The 17,682-nt window shown below is 43.9% G+C and overlaps 2 protein-coding genes across 3 annotated transcripts in view; one reads left to right on the forward strand and one right to left on the reverse strand.

The window, feature by feature from the left end:
* LOC135898911 (sodium- and chloride-dependent glycine transporter 1-like) overlaps positions 1 to 17,682 on the reverse strand; it is a 968,957-nt gene that overhangs the window by 270,580 nt on the left and 680,695 nt on the right. The window lies entirely within an intron of this gene.
* The window catches only part of LOC139052456 (troponin T, skeletal muscle-like), a 32,828-nt gene that overhangs the window by 3,980 nt on the left and 11,166 nt on the right, over positions 1 to 17,682 (forward strand). The window contains exons 2-9 of one of the 2 annotated variants that reach the window (XM_070529570.1): positions 3,080 to 3,128; positions 6,229 to 6,345; positions 8,995 to 9,081; positions 11,069 to 11,254; positions 12,077 to 12,298; positions 13,394 to 13,464; positions 13,997 to 14,018; positions 16,000 to 16,080. In XM_070529570.1, coding sequence (XP_070385671.1) covers positions 3,102 to 3,128; positions 6,229 to 6,345; positions 8,995 to 9,081; positions 11,069 to 11,254; positions 12,077 to 12,298; positions 13,394 to 13,464; positions 13,997 to 14,018; positions 16,000 to 16,080 — 813 coding nt within the window. In that variant the 5' untranslated portion in view covers positions 3,080 to 3,101. Of the gene's footprint in view, positions 1 to 3,079; positions 3,129 to 6,228; positions 6,346 to 8,994; positions 9,082 to 11,068; positions 11,255 to 12,076; positions 12,299 to 13,393; positions 13,465 to 13,996; positions 14,019 to 15,999; positions 16,081 to 16,283; positions 16,365 to 17,682 lie in introns of both variants that reach the window. The other variant, XM_070529569.1, reaches the window with a different exon arrangement.

The following is a 17,682-nucleotide window of genomic DNA, read 5'->3' on the forward strand; positions in this document are numbered from 1 at the left end:
GTAGCAGACTAGAGCGCACTAGCCCAAGTCGACCCCTCTGTCCTTCCTGTTGATAAATTATATCTACCTATTATATCGTTTATGAAAAACTATGAACTCTAAAAATTAGTTTATAAACCTTTAAAAAATGTGTACCTTCAGCAGAGTCAGTACCTTTAGTAAATTTAGCAAGGTCACTTTCAATTACCACTTTCTAGTATTCTAAATCAAGTGGATTCATTGGATAATGTTATAGGACATCCATTAACAAAGTGAAAGTTTCAATATTTGTGTCTAGTTTCAGTTTTGACAGTTTGTTTTAGCAGTCACCTTACGAATCCCAAGAATGCAGTTGGGAACACAGGCTATCAACCTCTTTACAGGAGGCAGTTTAGTATAGAGATGACCACAGAGTTGGACCACCAACGGAAACATAATATAAACGGTGGCGAAGCTCGCCCACCATGGCACACATAAAGCCGGACATGGAGGGGATCAGAGGGGCCAACGGCTTCGCTCATGAGCGCCGAGTTCTTGGCTCGGAGTTTGTCATCATCGACCCACGCTCGTAGGAAACACGCAGCCCGCTCGGAAAACCGGGCTACACGAAAGGGGAGGGGGGGCGAGCGAGGTGCGAGCCAGGTTGTGGTGGGATGGGTGGCGCCGTCGAAGCAATCCCGTGCTCGAGGGCACCGCGGGCCCAGAATAGCCCCGGCGCAGCAACGCTGGCCCGCTAGTGGGATGTCCCGGGTCGGAACACCCTTTATGGACGCGGTGTCTCGTTCCTCGCCGGCAGTCGCCGGAGCTCCGTTCTAGCAGGGCCGACGAGACAACTACGCTCGCAACTACGCGCTTGTTCAGTGCGTTGTTCTTCGCGTAGCACTTCATTTATATTGTCTCAAAGGCGGAGGGGGGAAGGGAGGCTGGGGGACGAGTTTATGACAAAGCGGTAACTTAATCGTGGCTGCAGCCACGTCACTCACGTCCAAACACTCATAACGTGGAAATTTTGACCTATTTCTCCTTTATGGATAACAACGAAAAAAAAAACTCAAGCCTAAATCACGGACAAAAGCGTGACAACGTAGATCTCGGTGAACGCTCGTGGCATTATTCTGCGAGTTTTAAGGTGCTTCAATTAGTGTGATCGAATGACCAAAATGTGATCGGAGGTTGGACGTGGGACGATACTTTAGTTAGGACTGTAATTGGTCGGAGTTTTCGTGTACTGGCGCAAATATGTGGTGCGCAATTCATTTGTTTTGCGTCCTCACCGTGTAATGATGAATGAAGTTAGGAGTTAGTGGAATGTGTGATAATCATGTATGGTTTTCGTTATAATGGTTGCAGGTATTGTGAATACAGCCTTAAATTTCATTGTGTATCCTGTACCTGCCATCTCCCGATGTGTACTACTAGCACCCTATGACATGCTGGCCTGCATACAGAACAGATTACTGAAGAAAACATATAAACAAGCCTATGCAGCATAAATTTAGAGGCATTCTCTGCACCGGCATATGCCTTCTACACAACTAGGCTCCTCTGCATACTTCGCACGTGTGAATTATATTTTCGCGTAGATGTAAAAACTTGCGTACCCTGTGTGAATCTTTTCTTCCATGCACCGCAAGTATTCAAACTATGCAAAATTGTAATCTAAAGAAAGAACAGTGATTAAGAAGGTTCCGCTCTTTATTAGCATTGGAATGAAGGAAGGCTGGCTTCTGATAAAACACCATGTATGTATACATTTTGAGTTTAACAAGACACACGGGACACTTTGTGATGGCACGTGACCCCGAGTCCGAACCTGAACCTAAAAGCGCACGACATATTTTGAAGGAACACGTGTTTGCTTCATATTCCTTACGTAACAGTTTGCTCAGTCACATTACTTTGTGGTCCTTGAAGGAAATTCCTGAAAAGTTCAGGCATTTGACTGTTCAGACTGTAATAGGCATTTCTTCTAATAGAAGCTAAATACAATTAATACATAGGCATGAAACCCTAATCGAAACTTGTTTACATTCTAGGGCGACCTCCATTCTCATAAACTCTAAAGCCGCTGCATAGAGCTCCACTCCATATCTAGAAAACATGAAAATAACTTTAGTCGTAAATAAATCATAAATTCGTATAAGACAATATTCGCGAAATATTTGATTAGCCATGTGGACAAAGGAAAGACATGGTAGGATATTTTTTGTATAACACACCATATTTGAATTTCCTCGTTTCATTTAGCACTTACACTAGAGCTTTGTATGTTTACGAAAAGGACTGCCCCTCTTTCTACATTATTTATGCCCAAATGTCCAAAAGTTGAAATAAGAGGGGTCTCAGTTTCTGTGCAACTTATGCAGGAACACAAGAAAAAGAAACGTGTATAGGTTAAGAACAAGTATATGTCCCACCGAGCAACACACCTTGACATTGTATCATCTAATATGCTGTATAGCATGTATTTTTTGCACATTCATAAGCTTGCCAGACATTAATTTAAAATTAGTGCTCGGAGTCCATTACATGGGGTCTGCATTAAAAATTATTGTCATTTTTTGTCTCGTCTTCTGTCTGTGGTTGTTGCGCGTCTATTTCACGCCAATTATCATGTACCAATTAGGCCAGCAGCAAGTTTAATTAAGGTAAAATGTTTATTGGAACTGTTTAATTTGAACGAATCTATGGCTAATGAGTGCACGTGCTTTCAGTACAGGACGACAAGAAGGCTTTGTCACAGTCGCGTTCAAAAAGGATGTGCTTTCTACTAGATCACAAATCTCAGCGTCTCAAGTTTGTCTTGTCAGTCTTCCTCCTCCCCTCCCCCCTGACCCACATATCCCGTCCCATTTTTTTCTACCCCAGTATTTTCAGCCACCAATATTATATTACACTGCTACACATACTTGATGAGCTTGATCAATGGAGGCAGAACGTGGTGTTTAGGTTTACGATGACAGTGTTCATCTATTGTCTCGCGCGGTAACGAAACGCGAAACGATATGAAATCCCTTTTACTTCTCTTTGTTTGCTGCTGCAATCAACCTGTTTTGTCTGCGCAGAGCATTACCTTAATTCTGTGCTCCTTTGCTTTCAGGAACCACCACTAAAGCACCAAGATGACGGAGGCAGAGATGCTGATGGAGGTAAGTTACGTGTATTTCTTAGCGAGTACTTGAAAAAAAAAAATCGGGAATGAAATACAGGTCTTATCCCATCGTTTACTTGAAGACAGGATGACGGCACGCATTGGTGTGAAAAGCTCCGCCCCATATTGGAGCTTGTGTTTAAATCGCGTGGACTTTGACGAATATGAGGGCAATAAATAGATTAAAAAGCTTTCACAGTGATGAGTTGGCACAGGTTGTCAGCAAAACGAGGGCAATTTTCAATATCACGCTGCTCCAACTCTAAGAATGGCAGGAGATTAACTGTCAGAATGAAAGCAGGTAAACAGCGGCTGTGATAAACCGATAGCAGACGATATGGTGATGATTAGGCCCCTGTAAAAGGAAAAGGATACATTTGCCGATTTTCTCCTGCTGCGTCTAAAGTACTGCGCACGCCTTATCCCTTCCCGTCAACGACTAGGTAACCGCTGTGTGAGTCTTAAGGTTATTTAGAAAATCGTCGTATGATATCGCGGTGCTGCGCACTACGAAGAATTCGATAGTGCCGAACGCCGAAACAGTATCACAATAAGCTCGCTACGCTTATTTTGCTGTAATTATTGTGCTTCGGTGGATTGTAGCCCACTGATAAAGCAGGAGTGAGTGCAGGTAAGTAACTGTGAAATATTCTCTTCCCTTATCTTTTAAAGCCAGTTATGTGAACCCTTTGTACGGCAATGCCAAGCATGCATCCCACCTTGTAATGGGCCCGAGAATGCTTCTCAGTGGCAAAGACACGCATTTATCGGATTCGCTTGGTGCTGCCTTTAGCCTAAAGGTTTCCACAGTTAATGCGAGAATATTTTTTGGAAGTGGGCACTAACTGGAAACAAGCATGCAAGAGCTATAAATATTGTTTTCATTACTGGAACTATTCCGGAATGTGGTCCATACTTGCTGGCGAGAAAAAAACGTTCTCAAGAATCCCGATAAGTTATTCCTCATTCCCGCATTTAGACATATGTTTTATGTCGGTATAAGTGCCGACTTTTGTATCCTGAGGCGACAGCGAATCCACAGTACTCGCCCTAGTGAATGCACATGCGAAAACGCGCACGTGTAAAAAGGAGCTGATGCCGGTGGTGTTGGACGCTTGTGCAAGAAGTGCGCACAGATGTTTCAGAGCGAAGCCGTTTATGGCCAGAATCACTGGATTTCTTCGTGGCGTAACATCGAAAGAAAGAGATGGCGAGCCGGTCCCGGCGGCAGTGCAGGGCGGAGCCATGGCTCATACCCCCGCAAGGCAGAGGCTAACCGGTAAAGTTGAAATCACCGTCTCCCAAGCATTACCAAGACGCGGATGGCAATGCTTGCACGACCGCATGCAACTGCATTCACCGCCTTAAACGTTCAATCCCTCGGATTGCACTCGAGATATCTGTCCCACGACGTCGTTCTCAACGAAATAATCGTGCCATGTCTCTCCGAGACATGCTGCGATACGTTTCAAGAGATAAATGATACCCCGGTATAGTGCGTGGAAAGCTAACGAAATATCGTGCCGCAGGCGTTGCCATGTACGCAAAGGATGAAACACGTGCTTAACCATGCGTGCTTCAATCAGAAATACTGCAATCGGAAACCAACAACTGTGGAGACGAGTGTGGCTTGAAGACCGAAGACGGAATCCTAATTTTAACGGTGTACATATCGCCCGGCAGATCGAAAGCAGACATTAGGCTTTGCATTCGTACACCTTTCTCCTAGGTCACATGTGATACCAGAGCGCCGGTGGTCGATGTCGGATACTTTACAGTTGACATCTCAAAACTGGAAGCAAAGTAGTGGTTCCCCCACTTTGTGGAAGAGTTTGGCCTCGGTTACTTCATTCATCCCAGTGAACCAACTATTGTACAAGGGTCATGCGTCGATATAACTTTGGGCCAAAACGTTTCTCAAATAAGAATGCAAAATACTAGTGTGCATCACAGCGGTCACAAAGCAGTTTCAAAGTAATTTCAAAGTAAAATAAAGGTTGTTGTAAACTGAGTTCACACTTGTTTGTGTCATATATCATTTACAGATGACGTGTGAAGAGAAATGTCCTCAAGTGGGCGCAAATAGTGAGATAGTTGTTTAACAAGGTTGCCCTAAATTAAGCGCAATATATATACAGCTTCGCTGACCAACCATCTGCACATGAGCGGATTGGCACTGATATTTTACTGTATCTTCTTCTCTTCGCCACTTGGCCTGGCATGCTTCGGTCTACATTAGGAGAGAAGTGGCTGCATGTAATTTTGCATTGACACCCTTGAAGGTCAGTGCGAAAAATACGACCCACTTCTTAACACAGACGGCTTGTTGTAGAGAAGTGTAATTAGTTGCAAACTATTTTTAAGCACACCAATTACTCATGTCGCTCAAAAAATTTCAGGGGTTTTGTTTCATGAGGGGAGTAGTCAGAAACAACTTTGTATTAGGACCCCAGAGGGCCCATCGGACTTGCACGTCCCAGTTTATTGAAAACCATTTAGTCTTGGCAGGACAAATATGATCCACTCTTTTTAATTAAACGACTTGGTGTAGTGTAGTGGAACTCGCCGTCAACTATTTCTAAGCACCTCATTTACTCATGGCACGCAAACAGATTTCAGAGGTATTTAAAGAAATATGCGGCCATTCTACAAAGGTTTAAGTAACAACGGCAGAACCCGCAAAATTCGCTCCGCTTTCAACTTGCAGCTTTAAGTTGACGCCCGAATATCTGTGATTACTGGCAAAAATCTGAAACACCAAGCAAAAATACACCCATGCATGGTAGTATTACAATGTTTGTGCTTGTGTGTTGTCACAGGTATCTCCGTTGTGCTTTATTGTGACTGGATAAAAGTTAGACTACTAACTGGACTATCTCGTGTACCTAGACTATGCTTTACAGATAAGAGCTATTGCTTCTGAGCAAGTTGAACCCCTGCTGGCATTTTCATTATTTTTTTCTTGTCATATACGTGGCTTTCAGTTGCCAGACAGTCCCTGCTCACAGTCGTCTCGGGTACTAGCTAAGCAATCTGTGTTACAGGTGCACACGCTGTACATCCGCCTCATTCTGAGCATTGTCGTCTTGTGTTCGCAGGAGAAGCTCCGCAAGAAGAAAGAGGAGGAGGAGGAGATGTGGACTGAGTACCTGGAGCAACGGAAGAAACAACGCGCCAAGGAAGAAGAGGAACTGCGGAAACTAAAAGAACGACAGGTAGGCCGTATAACCATTCTGAGCTATCTCGATCAATCAAAGATACTGTGACGATAAATACAGACAATCGAGCTAGAATGTTGCCAACTGAGAACAGGCCGCAGAGTTCTCTGTTGACCACATCCGCCAATGCTTTAATATCCGGGTGAGGTCGTGGAGTGACGCCTCCAACCTCGCAGCATTATTAAATTTTAAACCGCCTCGTTTGTGGTAAGCAGTATACCAGGTGTTTCAGCGAACCCATTCAACGAAAAAATATAGATATATTGCCTCGGGGAAATAGCACTATTGTAGTCCGTGAGCTGGTCTACTCGATGAGGCGGACATAGAAGTTCATACTTGACTAATTAACAAAAATTACTAATTACTTTATGGCACATTGCAATTTACAAATTCTAGCCGAGGAGTTCGCAAGGCGGATCCACTTGGGATATATTTATAGGATGAGATCAGTTTCGAGATATTTCCCGAACTTTGCCGAGAAGTGCAATGGCGTCAGTTCCGGTTGTGCTTCAATGCATAAAACGACGTTTTGTTAAGAAAGTAAGTGGATTGACAGTGCATTTTTACCCCAAGTTTGAGGGCGCATATCTCGTAAATGGTGCTATTCACCCAATTCTTTTCAAATGCAGTTGCCTTGCAGTCTCACCCGCTAGAATTTGTAAATTGCAATATGTATCACAAGGTCATTAATTAAAAACTGAATGTGTGAATTTCTGTTAATTAGTCGATTATGCACGTTATTTTTTTGTGCAAGTAATGTCGGCCTCTACGAGTAGACCGGCTCATGGACTAGAAATGTGCTATCTGGCCCAGGCAATCAAAAAAATTATTCGAATGTGTTCGCAAAGATACCCGGTATAAGCGATGAAGCACAGTGGGAAAAAATGGTTCAGTAGTTGTCATGAGGCGATTTGCATGCATTTTATGACATTATGAATGTCATTACCATTCAGAGGATTTCAAATAACCACAAAACATCAGCGTGAACCGATACAAGCAACTATTCACAAATAACGGGGGTTCAGGTTTTAAAAAAATTGACATAACAGTAAAAGTAGTACGAGAAGTTGAAGAAATACCGAGAAAAACAAATAAAATTGCGTATGTTCTTCTAATATCTGGCTCCAACTGCAGTGAGCGATAGTGATTATAGAAAAAACATGTGATCTTGAAAGAAGTGCCAGCTATATGTCATATGAGTGCGCTCTATAGTGAGGGCGAAAAAAAAAAGTGTGTCAACCCTAAAATTGTAACGTCACGTCCGCTACCACTGTTAATGCTACGAGGCACAACGTAGCGGTATGCATGAGGAGTTCACGAACAGTGGACAGATTTTGTCCAGTATTCTCGCATCTTCGATCCAAGCCTATGGCGGTATGTGGCTCCAACAAATTTACAGCGTACCCAGTGCTCCACTAGAGGCCCAATTGCAATGTTTCGAACATTGTTATACAAAGGAAGTTGATCAGGGCACCAAGCACTGGTTCCTTGCGGTAAGTATTGTTCAATGCGCGCAGGAAAAACAAGACATTCGGAATGCCTGTACAAGATAATTGTGGCCTATATGCCTGCATGAATGCCTACATAAGGTAATTGAGGGAACAAAAGTTACGCAAGATGGGTCCCGTTAGGAGAATGACTGGTCCGCTTGATAGCCAGCTTACGTCAGGACTAGGGACAGACAGTATGCATACTGCGAGATCATATTAACTGCATTGTATGCTCTTTCATAACCAGGCTGTTTTTCATAAAGGCTGCCTCTCACAACTGTTGGTATATGCTCAGAATATGGTCTGAGAGATAGATCTCTGAGAGATAGATTTTTCATTTTGCTTTCGATACAGGTTTGCAACTTCGTAAGAACAGAAGAATGAGAAGCCAAAATGAATTGTTACGTAAATCGTGAAAAGCGAAAAAAATATATAGTTAATAAGATGACGAAATAATTGACTCCTGTCATCTTATAAGGTTGCTGTATCGATGCTGTTGAGGCTCCAAGCCTGACTTGGGCCTTGCTACTTTCAATCTGCGAGAACATAGAAGTATGATAAGAAATATTGGTAAAGAGCAGTAAAGGCTAACTGCACTCGAAATGCCTTAATGACATTATGTAAAAAAGTGACATTGACGTTATTCTCCTATAGTTTCCTCTTATTTGGTGGTACGAGCGAATAAATACTGTTCGGTTGTACATGACATTCGCCAGAACCAAACTGCTGTAAAAGAAGAAAAAGTAGTGCGATCTCTATTAATTGCTGGCTATAGTTTTCTCTAGCAGTAGACGCACTTACGGAAGTAGATTAGGAATACGAACTTTATTGAAGGAAAATTAAAGATTTCGTGACGCATAATGACTGCTCCAGCTAGCCTTTGCTGGTATTCCACTTACTGACCCCGTTTCTGAGAACAGCTTTACACACAAAAGAAAAAGTGAAGTGATAATCACTAGAATGCATTTTAGATTTGAGGCATCTCACTGGTCCTAAAATAGGCGCGTTATCGTTTGAATTCTCACGTTCGGGAAAGAAAATTCTCGTCTATGCCACTACTTCCGGTGCGTTGTTTGAAGTTGGAAGCAGGAGAATCCATTACCGCACGCGCAATCGATGCCAATCACTTTTACCGACACTGCGTTCTTCTTCGCAGGCGAAAAGAAAAGCCCAGCGAGCCGAGCAAGAGGCCAAGTTGATGGAGTTCAAGAAGAAACAAGAAGAGCAGAGAATCAGGGAAATGGTACGTACGAGTGGGAATAATCGGCAGGGCCGCTAGCGGGCATTGCACTTTTGTCGATTTGAAGGTGCCGCTGATTTGCAACGCACTTAGGTGCTAGGAAACTCCTTCGAATGTCATCCATTTCGCACGATATATCCGCGTAGGTTAACAAGGTAAGCAAATGTAATGAAATTGCGAGGAGAAGCTATGTGAAGAGTTGTTATTTGCTTTACATCTATGATCGTTCAAGAAGAAGCGTTTCGGCCACGCTCAAGAAGTCCCTGCCCAGGAAGCTAACCCTAAACCAGTAGCAATTCGTGCTGTCATAAGTGGCATAATATTAGCGATGTGCTACTGTCTTTATTCAGTAATCTGTAAAGCTATATGTTCCTGTTTATTTTTTTTCCGTATTATTGCAATGTTAAGTACGCCTGTATTCTTAAGGTGTGTGCTAATAATCATCATTTGCAAATTACGTTTCGCTGTTTTGATGTGATTGTTTGCATTTCTGTCCGCTCAATTTCTAACAGGAAGTCCCATTTCATGCGTGTAGTATGGGGTCTCCATATGAATAGACACCTACGCATATATCGATTTTGCGACGTAAACGAATTTCCAAGTTTGAGGTATAGAAACCGGAGTGAAAAGCATTAAGCAGAGAAGCATCTGTATGCCAGCGCCTTCGAAGAAAAGAAATACCGCAGAGAAAACATCAATGCTATTAGTTGGGGAGCACTTGAACTAGCTGCTGTGCCTCTTCCGCAAACTTGAGGCGCTGTAAATGCGTTGGAACTTACTTGTAGTACATAGCAGATAATTTTTATGTGAACATTGGCAACTCAAAGTAAACAGTGTCTCGCATGCTAAACCAGAGGTTGTGATGTTTTGATGCTGCACATCGTCATCCGCATCATTATCATCTTTGTATTCATATATATCTTGCCGAAGGAAAGCTACGACTCCTATGATTATTTAGTACTCTTCACGCGAAGTTTCAAACTACAATTCCGTTCAAAATGTTTCAGAATAACTTGTTCAGTGCATCGAAACATCGAGTCGAATCACCTTGTACACGCTACGCGAGCAAGAGAAATTGCGAAATAGAAACTCGCACTCAAAAAAGGTGACAGCTTAGATGAGGCATTGCAGAAGGAAGAGAAAGCCTTCCGTCCACATATTTAAGGAAGGAACCGATCTTATACAGCATGCCAAGTGGGAAGAGGTTCCTTTGTTTGGAACAAAAGAGAGGGACTCAATAATTGGAATCGATGATTCCGCCAGGCAGCTGTGTTTTTATTTCTGCCGTTCTTCTTCTTTCCGTGGCAAGGGTTTCAATTATTCTCGGTACTTAATTCTTTTTTTTTCTCTCTTACACGTGATAGCGGTGACTCCGTTTCAGCGACCAGGGGGAACCCAGGTGTCGCGAACCCGGAGATGTTCCCAACGCGTAATCCTTCAAACTAATTTATGGAATCCGAGCACACACACAAACAAAAGGGCGACGCTGGAACAAAAAGTGAAAAAGAAAGGAAAAGAACAAGTCAAACGAATTGATCGTGTTTCCTTCGGCAGGCAAAGTTAGACAAGGCAAAACTAATTCCCATTTTCCGCCAGCGTTCGTTTCCTGTTCATTTATTAATTTTTTTCCTACGAGACGATGCTTCTATCTTGTCTTTCGAGTCCCAGGCCACCGACTAGACGCTCAGCGAACGAGTTCGAGCACGCTGCTGTAATGATGATGGCATTCCCCTTCATACCATCCGCACTGCCATGCCATTACTGCACACGAGGTTTTGACTGACTGGCGACACGGTGCAGGATCGCACTCTTTCTCTGCCCATTTGTTTGCTTCACCGCAAACCCCTAGCCAACGTCAAGCGTGTGGCTGCATTGGCGACGATGATGATGATGACGTGTGCGCTTCCCTAATCCTTGCACGCAATTATTTCGCTTGAGGGTTTTCACCCGGTCTCTTACTTTGCTCACGTGCGCGGCACGTCTCTTGCAGGAGGAGAAGAAAGCGCGGGAAGCCGAGGCGAAGCGCAAGCGGTTGGAAGAGGCAGAGCGCAAGCGCCAGGCCATGCTGGCAGCCAAGGAGAAGCGTGAGCAGGAGCCCGTCAAGCCAAACTTCGTCATCACCAAACGCGAGGGCGAAGAAATGGCCTCGGCGCTAGGAAGCTCCGGCTTTGACAAGGTTAGCCGCGCGTGCTTGTGCCCTTGACTCACGGGGGGTGGAGGGCAGGCAAAGCGAGCCTTGCCTCTTGCAACCCACGCGGAGTTCGCGTGGTATACGTGGTCACCGAACTGCAGAATCAGGTGGGAGCACGATAGGAACCGCGTAGGAAACAAGCAATCAACTGCATCTTATACCTGCAGCGAAGAGGACCTGCATGCGTCATAGGCTCGCTGGGAGCTAACGCGCGGTAGTCGGCTTCTTTAGAAGGCATGAGGCGCGCTGCTTCCATTTTGCAATATGCACATGCGGATGCAGAACGAGCGTGATACGAATTGCGTGATCAAGGTAAAAAAAAGAAAGAACATTTGCCGGATTCAAGGAAATTGAGGTGTCCTACGTCGCTCCAAAATACAAGGAGAGTTGTTGTCGGAGCGCATACCGAAATAACTTTAATGAAACTTTCGGTGTTGATTTCAAAAGAAATGATCAAGTATTTGGCTGCCGATGGCAGCTGGTTTTAGAACTTTTTAATGAAACTGCATAACATTCAGTACATCATTTTCATGTTCTCCGTGACATTTTCTGGACGAGATATAACACATTGAATTCAGAACATCAGAGGAGTTATACGCAAAGAGTACGTAAGCATACGGAAAGTTTCGCGGGCATAATGAAACATCTCAAAAGGTGTTTTTGCAGGAATTGATGATAGGAGTACGTAGGTGCGCAACGCTACTTCAGAGAATCTTCGCGCCGTCGCATCGATGCTGTTCCGCGAGCTCATTAACAAAGAAATTGCCATCCGCTTCTTCATTTAATCGTATGCGATTGCTTTTGCAGTTTGCCAACATCATGTACGCTCGAGGTGAGATGGGTAAGACCAAGGAGCAGATGGAAGAGGACAAGAAGGCCATCCTGTCTTTCCGCATCAAGCCCTTGGAGATCGAAGGCCTGACCGTCGAGCAACTGCGTGAGAAGGCCAAGGAGCTTTGGGAGAGGGTCGTCAGCCTAGAGTCCGAGAAGTACGATCTTGAGGAGCGCCAGAAGAGGCAGGACTACGATGTGAGTACAGTGCACTTTTTTAGACCCTACGCGGCCTCTTTACCGCATCATGGCTCCCAAAGAAGCAAATACAAATCGGCAAAATCGTCGGACAAAGTATGGCTTGCTGCCTGCGCCATTGAAAATAACTGTTTTCGAACTAAAGCAGACAAATGCTCGCAGTAACATGAGGATTTCCAATGACCATTAGCCGACGTTTCGACCTTATCTTAATCAAGGCAACCACTGTTGCCCCAGCGAACAAAGGGGCTTGTCTCGTTAAACCACAGTTCTTATGTTCAAGCCAGCCAATTACCCGTAGGATTCAATTTACGGATGCCAATGAACTGATCAGCATAGTACGCACCTCTCTGTAGTTGGAAAAATTCGTGAAATCTTTACGCGACTTGCTGATGTTACAACGGTAAAACAAGTCATTGAGTTAGCGTAGCTGCTGACCACAACAAAGAATGCATTGGAAGAGCACCTAAAACTCACGGAAGTGTTCCCTTGGGACTCCGCACAACATTTCGGAGCTCAAATGTTCTGTCGGACGTTCCGGTCAAACCGGAGGCTGCTTGGCTCCAGTAAAGTGACCGGTAAACGTTCGCATTATATTAAACGTTGAGCTGGTATTTGCCAATATTTACCATTACTTTGCCAGTTGAACAAATCCTAGCGCACTACACGGATCTGTGCCCACGATCACAGATAGCACTCACGCCGGAACTGCTCGTAAGAGCGGGTCACAGCCAATCGCGATTACGAATTTACACGTTTAGCGAAGGCGGCTATCCAACAGGAAGCACCCCATTCCAACGAGGATCTCTGCGAATAACGCCACAAAAATTTCAGGTGATGTAAAATGCCGCTTGCTATTCGATCATTCGAGTATCTAAGTTACGTCTGTCATGACTGGGGCTCTTCCAAAAAAAAAAATAACATCAAATGCTTCTACGCACGAATGCGCGCGTTTCTGCCGCCTTATTGACCAAAAGTAATATAATTCGCACGTTTGTTGCACCCTCAGGTATACTGCGGTGTCTTACAGGAACCCACGATACAGCGCTACAATCATTGTTAACAATATTGGGTGTGCATGTTTCTCTCCTGCAGTTGAAGGAACTGGCAGAGCGTCAGCGGCAAATCAACAGGAGCAGGGCGCTCAAGAAGGGTCTCGACCCCGAGTAAGTGACAGCCTTACAACTCGGGTTCTCTGCGCACCACCACGATGAGAAAAATGTGAATTCCTGCAGGTGATTTGGCAATATCAATGCTTCGATCGATCAATTCTACAGGGGAGATACGCCAGACCCACGTTCACTAGAAGCTTGGCATGTAGGCCCCAACGGGGCCGTGAGTGAGAGCAAGGCACCATGCGAGACAACTAGCAGACAGAGATGCAATTAAATTCCGTAAAAATCGAGAGTTGCATGGTGAGGTCTTGCTCAGTGATTTCCGCAAAGGAAGAATCAGGATATGAAGTTATTATTTCACCTGGCTTTAGACTCCTAAAGCCTTCAATATGACCCTATATCAGCACATCCCTGACGCTTATAATATGCTTGTAAAGCTCAGCATTCACTAAGCCACGTTTAAGGGCAGATACATATGCGCTATATAGCGTTTTGTATGTATATTGTTGTAGTGTAAGGTATTTTGTATACGGAATCACAGAGCAAATTTGAATAACTTACACTGCTTTTTATTGCATTTCAGAGCTCTGCAGGGCAAGCACCCGGTAAGTTGTCTTTGCTTCTGAACATTGTCGAGAGCACTAGAACGTGCAAAAACGCACGGGCAGTCATGAAAGGATAGTAGACATAGCTGTACCGTGCACGTCGCATACTTGGGGCACTGTAACGTAAAGCTATTCCAAACTGTTTCTATTCCATTTCTGCAATCATTATTGGTCACAAGATATTTTTGCCTGTTTGTCACACGATGTCACGAAAACCGAAACTCCTCATTTGATATTACGTGTGCTCACCAATTTTCAGGATTACACCGAACAAACGAAAAAATAATTATTTCTGATTCCACGCCTTTTTCGCCATCAGCCCTCCCCTGCTGGTCGAAAGCTTACTTAGCCTTTCTGTCACGCGACGCCACAATACCGCGAGCACTCACCACAAGAATGTAACATGAACGCATGAAAGATGCATTAATATGCCGAAGAAAATTGAACTTCTTGTGGAATATCCGGAGAATTACGGTTCTGAAAGGACTATAAGACGACGGCCTACTGATCACTCTGGCACTGGCTACTCGAAGTTGCCAAGGCGAACGGATTTTTTTTGCCTAGAATAAAAGTTTTTACGTAGCAGTATAATGTTGACGAGCACTTTCAGCACGTATGCGACATCACTCTGCCAAATCTACTTCGTTGAGGATCCGTTTTAGCGGCATTCCTAACCTTCCATTGCACGCCGCCATGATTTTAGAACAGCCACCGTAAGGTAAGCAAGGGGAAGCGGGCCAATCGCGGCAGCCACCACCACTCTCATCATCTGGTTATCTACCTTTAGCGCGCTAGCGCGGACCCACAGAAATCCTCTCAATTCCTGCGTGCTCCTCGCCCCTTGACTACCAATTAGATAAGAAAAATCCGTAAATTTATACCATGCTATTTCTTATAAAAAAATGAGTGGCGTCTTGTAAACAAGGTTAGCGTTTGGTTAGGTTGTTCCAAAAACGCTGCGGTTCACTTGCCAATGCTTATATCATAGGTGGTTATGCAAATTTGACATCATGAGAGCGGAACAAAATCTGATTAGAATAGTTTTACGTTATGAGGCCCCTGGTCTGAATAAATGAAAACACTCGAGTGTTAGAGTTGCGTATTCTTTTCATTCAGTGTAGTATGTACTAATATCAGATGTGCACTGGAGATTTGACTTGTGCGCAATATTACGTTCTAGCGAACAAGTTGGCGGAACGCCCACCCAGCACACAGGGAACCTGTGTCAGTTGAAGAAGTTTGTTCTACGCTTAGCAGAAGCTTATTTTATTTAGTCAGTTTCTACAGGGCATAGTTCTGTCAGCTACAGTAACCCTGCTAATAATCTTGTGCTTGAAGCAAAAAAAATTTGGCAAAAGCTTGCGTCATTGAAGCCCGCCAAGTTGCTGTTGCTTAAAGATGCAAACTATGATTCGTTAGATACGTTTAGATATACATATATATATAAATATATATATATATATATATATATATATATATATATATATATATATATATATATATATATATATATATATATATATATATATATATATATATATATATGTACAACATACCATTTCAGACAGGTGAGAGAAATTTTCACATTAATTTCTTCTGTCACAAAGCGTTCACGGAAAGTTGAGACCTGTGAAGATATCAATATGCAGCACAACCAGGAAGGTGACCGGAAACATACAAGGAGAGGTTCAATGAACAGTAATCGGTAAATCTGAAAAGGATGGTACGCCTTCGGACATTACATCGCATGTTTAAATGTTGTGGGGCTTCACTAGCACTTGCCCATTACGATTGCGAGACCACAACTCATATTTATCAGCAACGGCAGGCAAAGACGGGCTTCGCCGAAAGGCACCAACGAGAGGAAGTGTCACCGTTATCCGCGACTGATGCTTCATTGATTGAGTAGATATAAGGAGCGAATTATAAATGACCAAACGTGTAGTAGGTGGGAGCGTTTACTGAAATGCGCAATCGGTAGCCCAAGATCCAGGTGTCGAGCAAGTACGAGCGGCGGCTGGACAGGCGGTCCTTCGAGGACAAGAGGGAGCTTTACGACGGTGTGAGTAGCGTAGCGCGAACTGCTGCCTCGCTCACGATGTTGTCTCTCTTCTTTCTCTCTCTCTTCTTCCCCTTCTCTCTCTCTCTCTCTCTCTCTGTCCTTGACGATCCCTCGTGAACTCCCGTGTCCACTCGCAAAATGTTGCGGTGTGTGCTGTCGCCTGTGCCCGTCTCCGTGCTCTCTGCCCCGTCGTGTGGCCACAGCCCAAGATTCAGGTGGCCAGCAAGTACGAGCGAAGGACGGACCGCCGCACCTTCGTCGACAAGCGTGAACTCTTCTCTGGCGTACGTTTCGTTCTAGGAGGAACGCAGGCTTGCCCTCGCTTCACATATGTTCACCTTGTTACTATTGCAACGACGAGTTTTGTTTTTCTTCCCTTCGAAAATTAACACCTAAAACCGAGAAGCTGCACTAGCAAGTCGAGTCATCAAGGCCCCAAAGAGAAAGTTACCTGCACCAAGTGATCATAGATAATAATACTGGCAGTGACGCTCTTAACTTTTCGACAGAATAAACGGCAATACTAGGAAGCACAGGCAGAAAATATTAGGGGAAAATGTCATCAAGTCGTGCTTCTCACGGCCAACGTTATTCAATTGCCTCATCGAAGAAAACCTCCTTCCATGCTATACAACTTAAGAATAGCGAGATCTGTCATCTGGTGGAGGAATTATAAGTAACGTTTTTGCTGTGAGCACTGGGCCAAGAAAACGTAGTGTCAATACGACTTCCGATAGTTACAATAAAATGAAGAGAGTCTATCGAACGAAAATGCATACTCATTCAAACGCGTAGCTGGCAGGTGGAGTGAAATATTTATCATAATCACTGTAAAAAATACAAGGTACCTATCATGAAGGTAAAGCTATTGAGCAGGAAAATTAGTATTAGTTTTCGAAGAACATTAATACCACCGAAAAGAGCAGCTTCTCGTTGCCATAAATTATAACTCATCCAGGACCTCCTAAACCATAGTACATAAACAATTCAAGGCTAACCACCGTAAAAGCTTGCGAGACATTTCTTGAAGAGTAACAACTTGCAGTGCTTTAACTTACGGAATGATTTTTTATATCTTACTAAACAATACCCATACTTGACACATGACCACGCTAAGACCATAACTGTATGCAGATCCTAGAAATAAGATATCACCACAAAAGTTTTCTGTCCCTTCATTGATTGCCAATCACTGCTAAAATTTGGTCTACACATGTTCCTAATTGACGGTGAAGGGACGTTTCACTGAAAAGAACGGACACACTTTGACCAAAACGAACCGAAAGACTGTTGCCGTTAAACTTAGGTAATCGTGTTGCGTGTTCAGTTGGAACCGGTGTATATCAATGTGGACCTTGTGACTAGATATTTCGAGGGCATAACAGTCATCGATGACGTTATCGACGACGTACGCGACACCACATCGATAATAGCGCACAACTTCCATTTTGGAACAGACATGATATTTTTTAATGCTATGCATGGGAGGATGCAAGCATGGCTATGGACTACTATGTTTAGTTTGAACTCCTAACCACATTGCATGTTTCATGGACTGTGCAGCTTGTGTGGAAACGGGTACACACTACGTGTACTTGAATG

This window comes from Dermacentor albipictus, unplaced genomic scaffold (genome assembly GCF_038994185.2).
Source record: "Dermacentor albipictus isolate Rhodes 1998 colony unplaced genomic scaffold, USDA_Dalb.pri_finalv2 scaffold_23, whole genome shotgun sequence".
In the NCBI taxonomy this organism is placed as follows: domain Eukaryota; kingdom Metazoa; phylum Arthropoda; class Arachnida; order Ixodida; family Ixodidae; genus Dermacentor; species Dermacentor albipictus.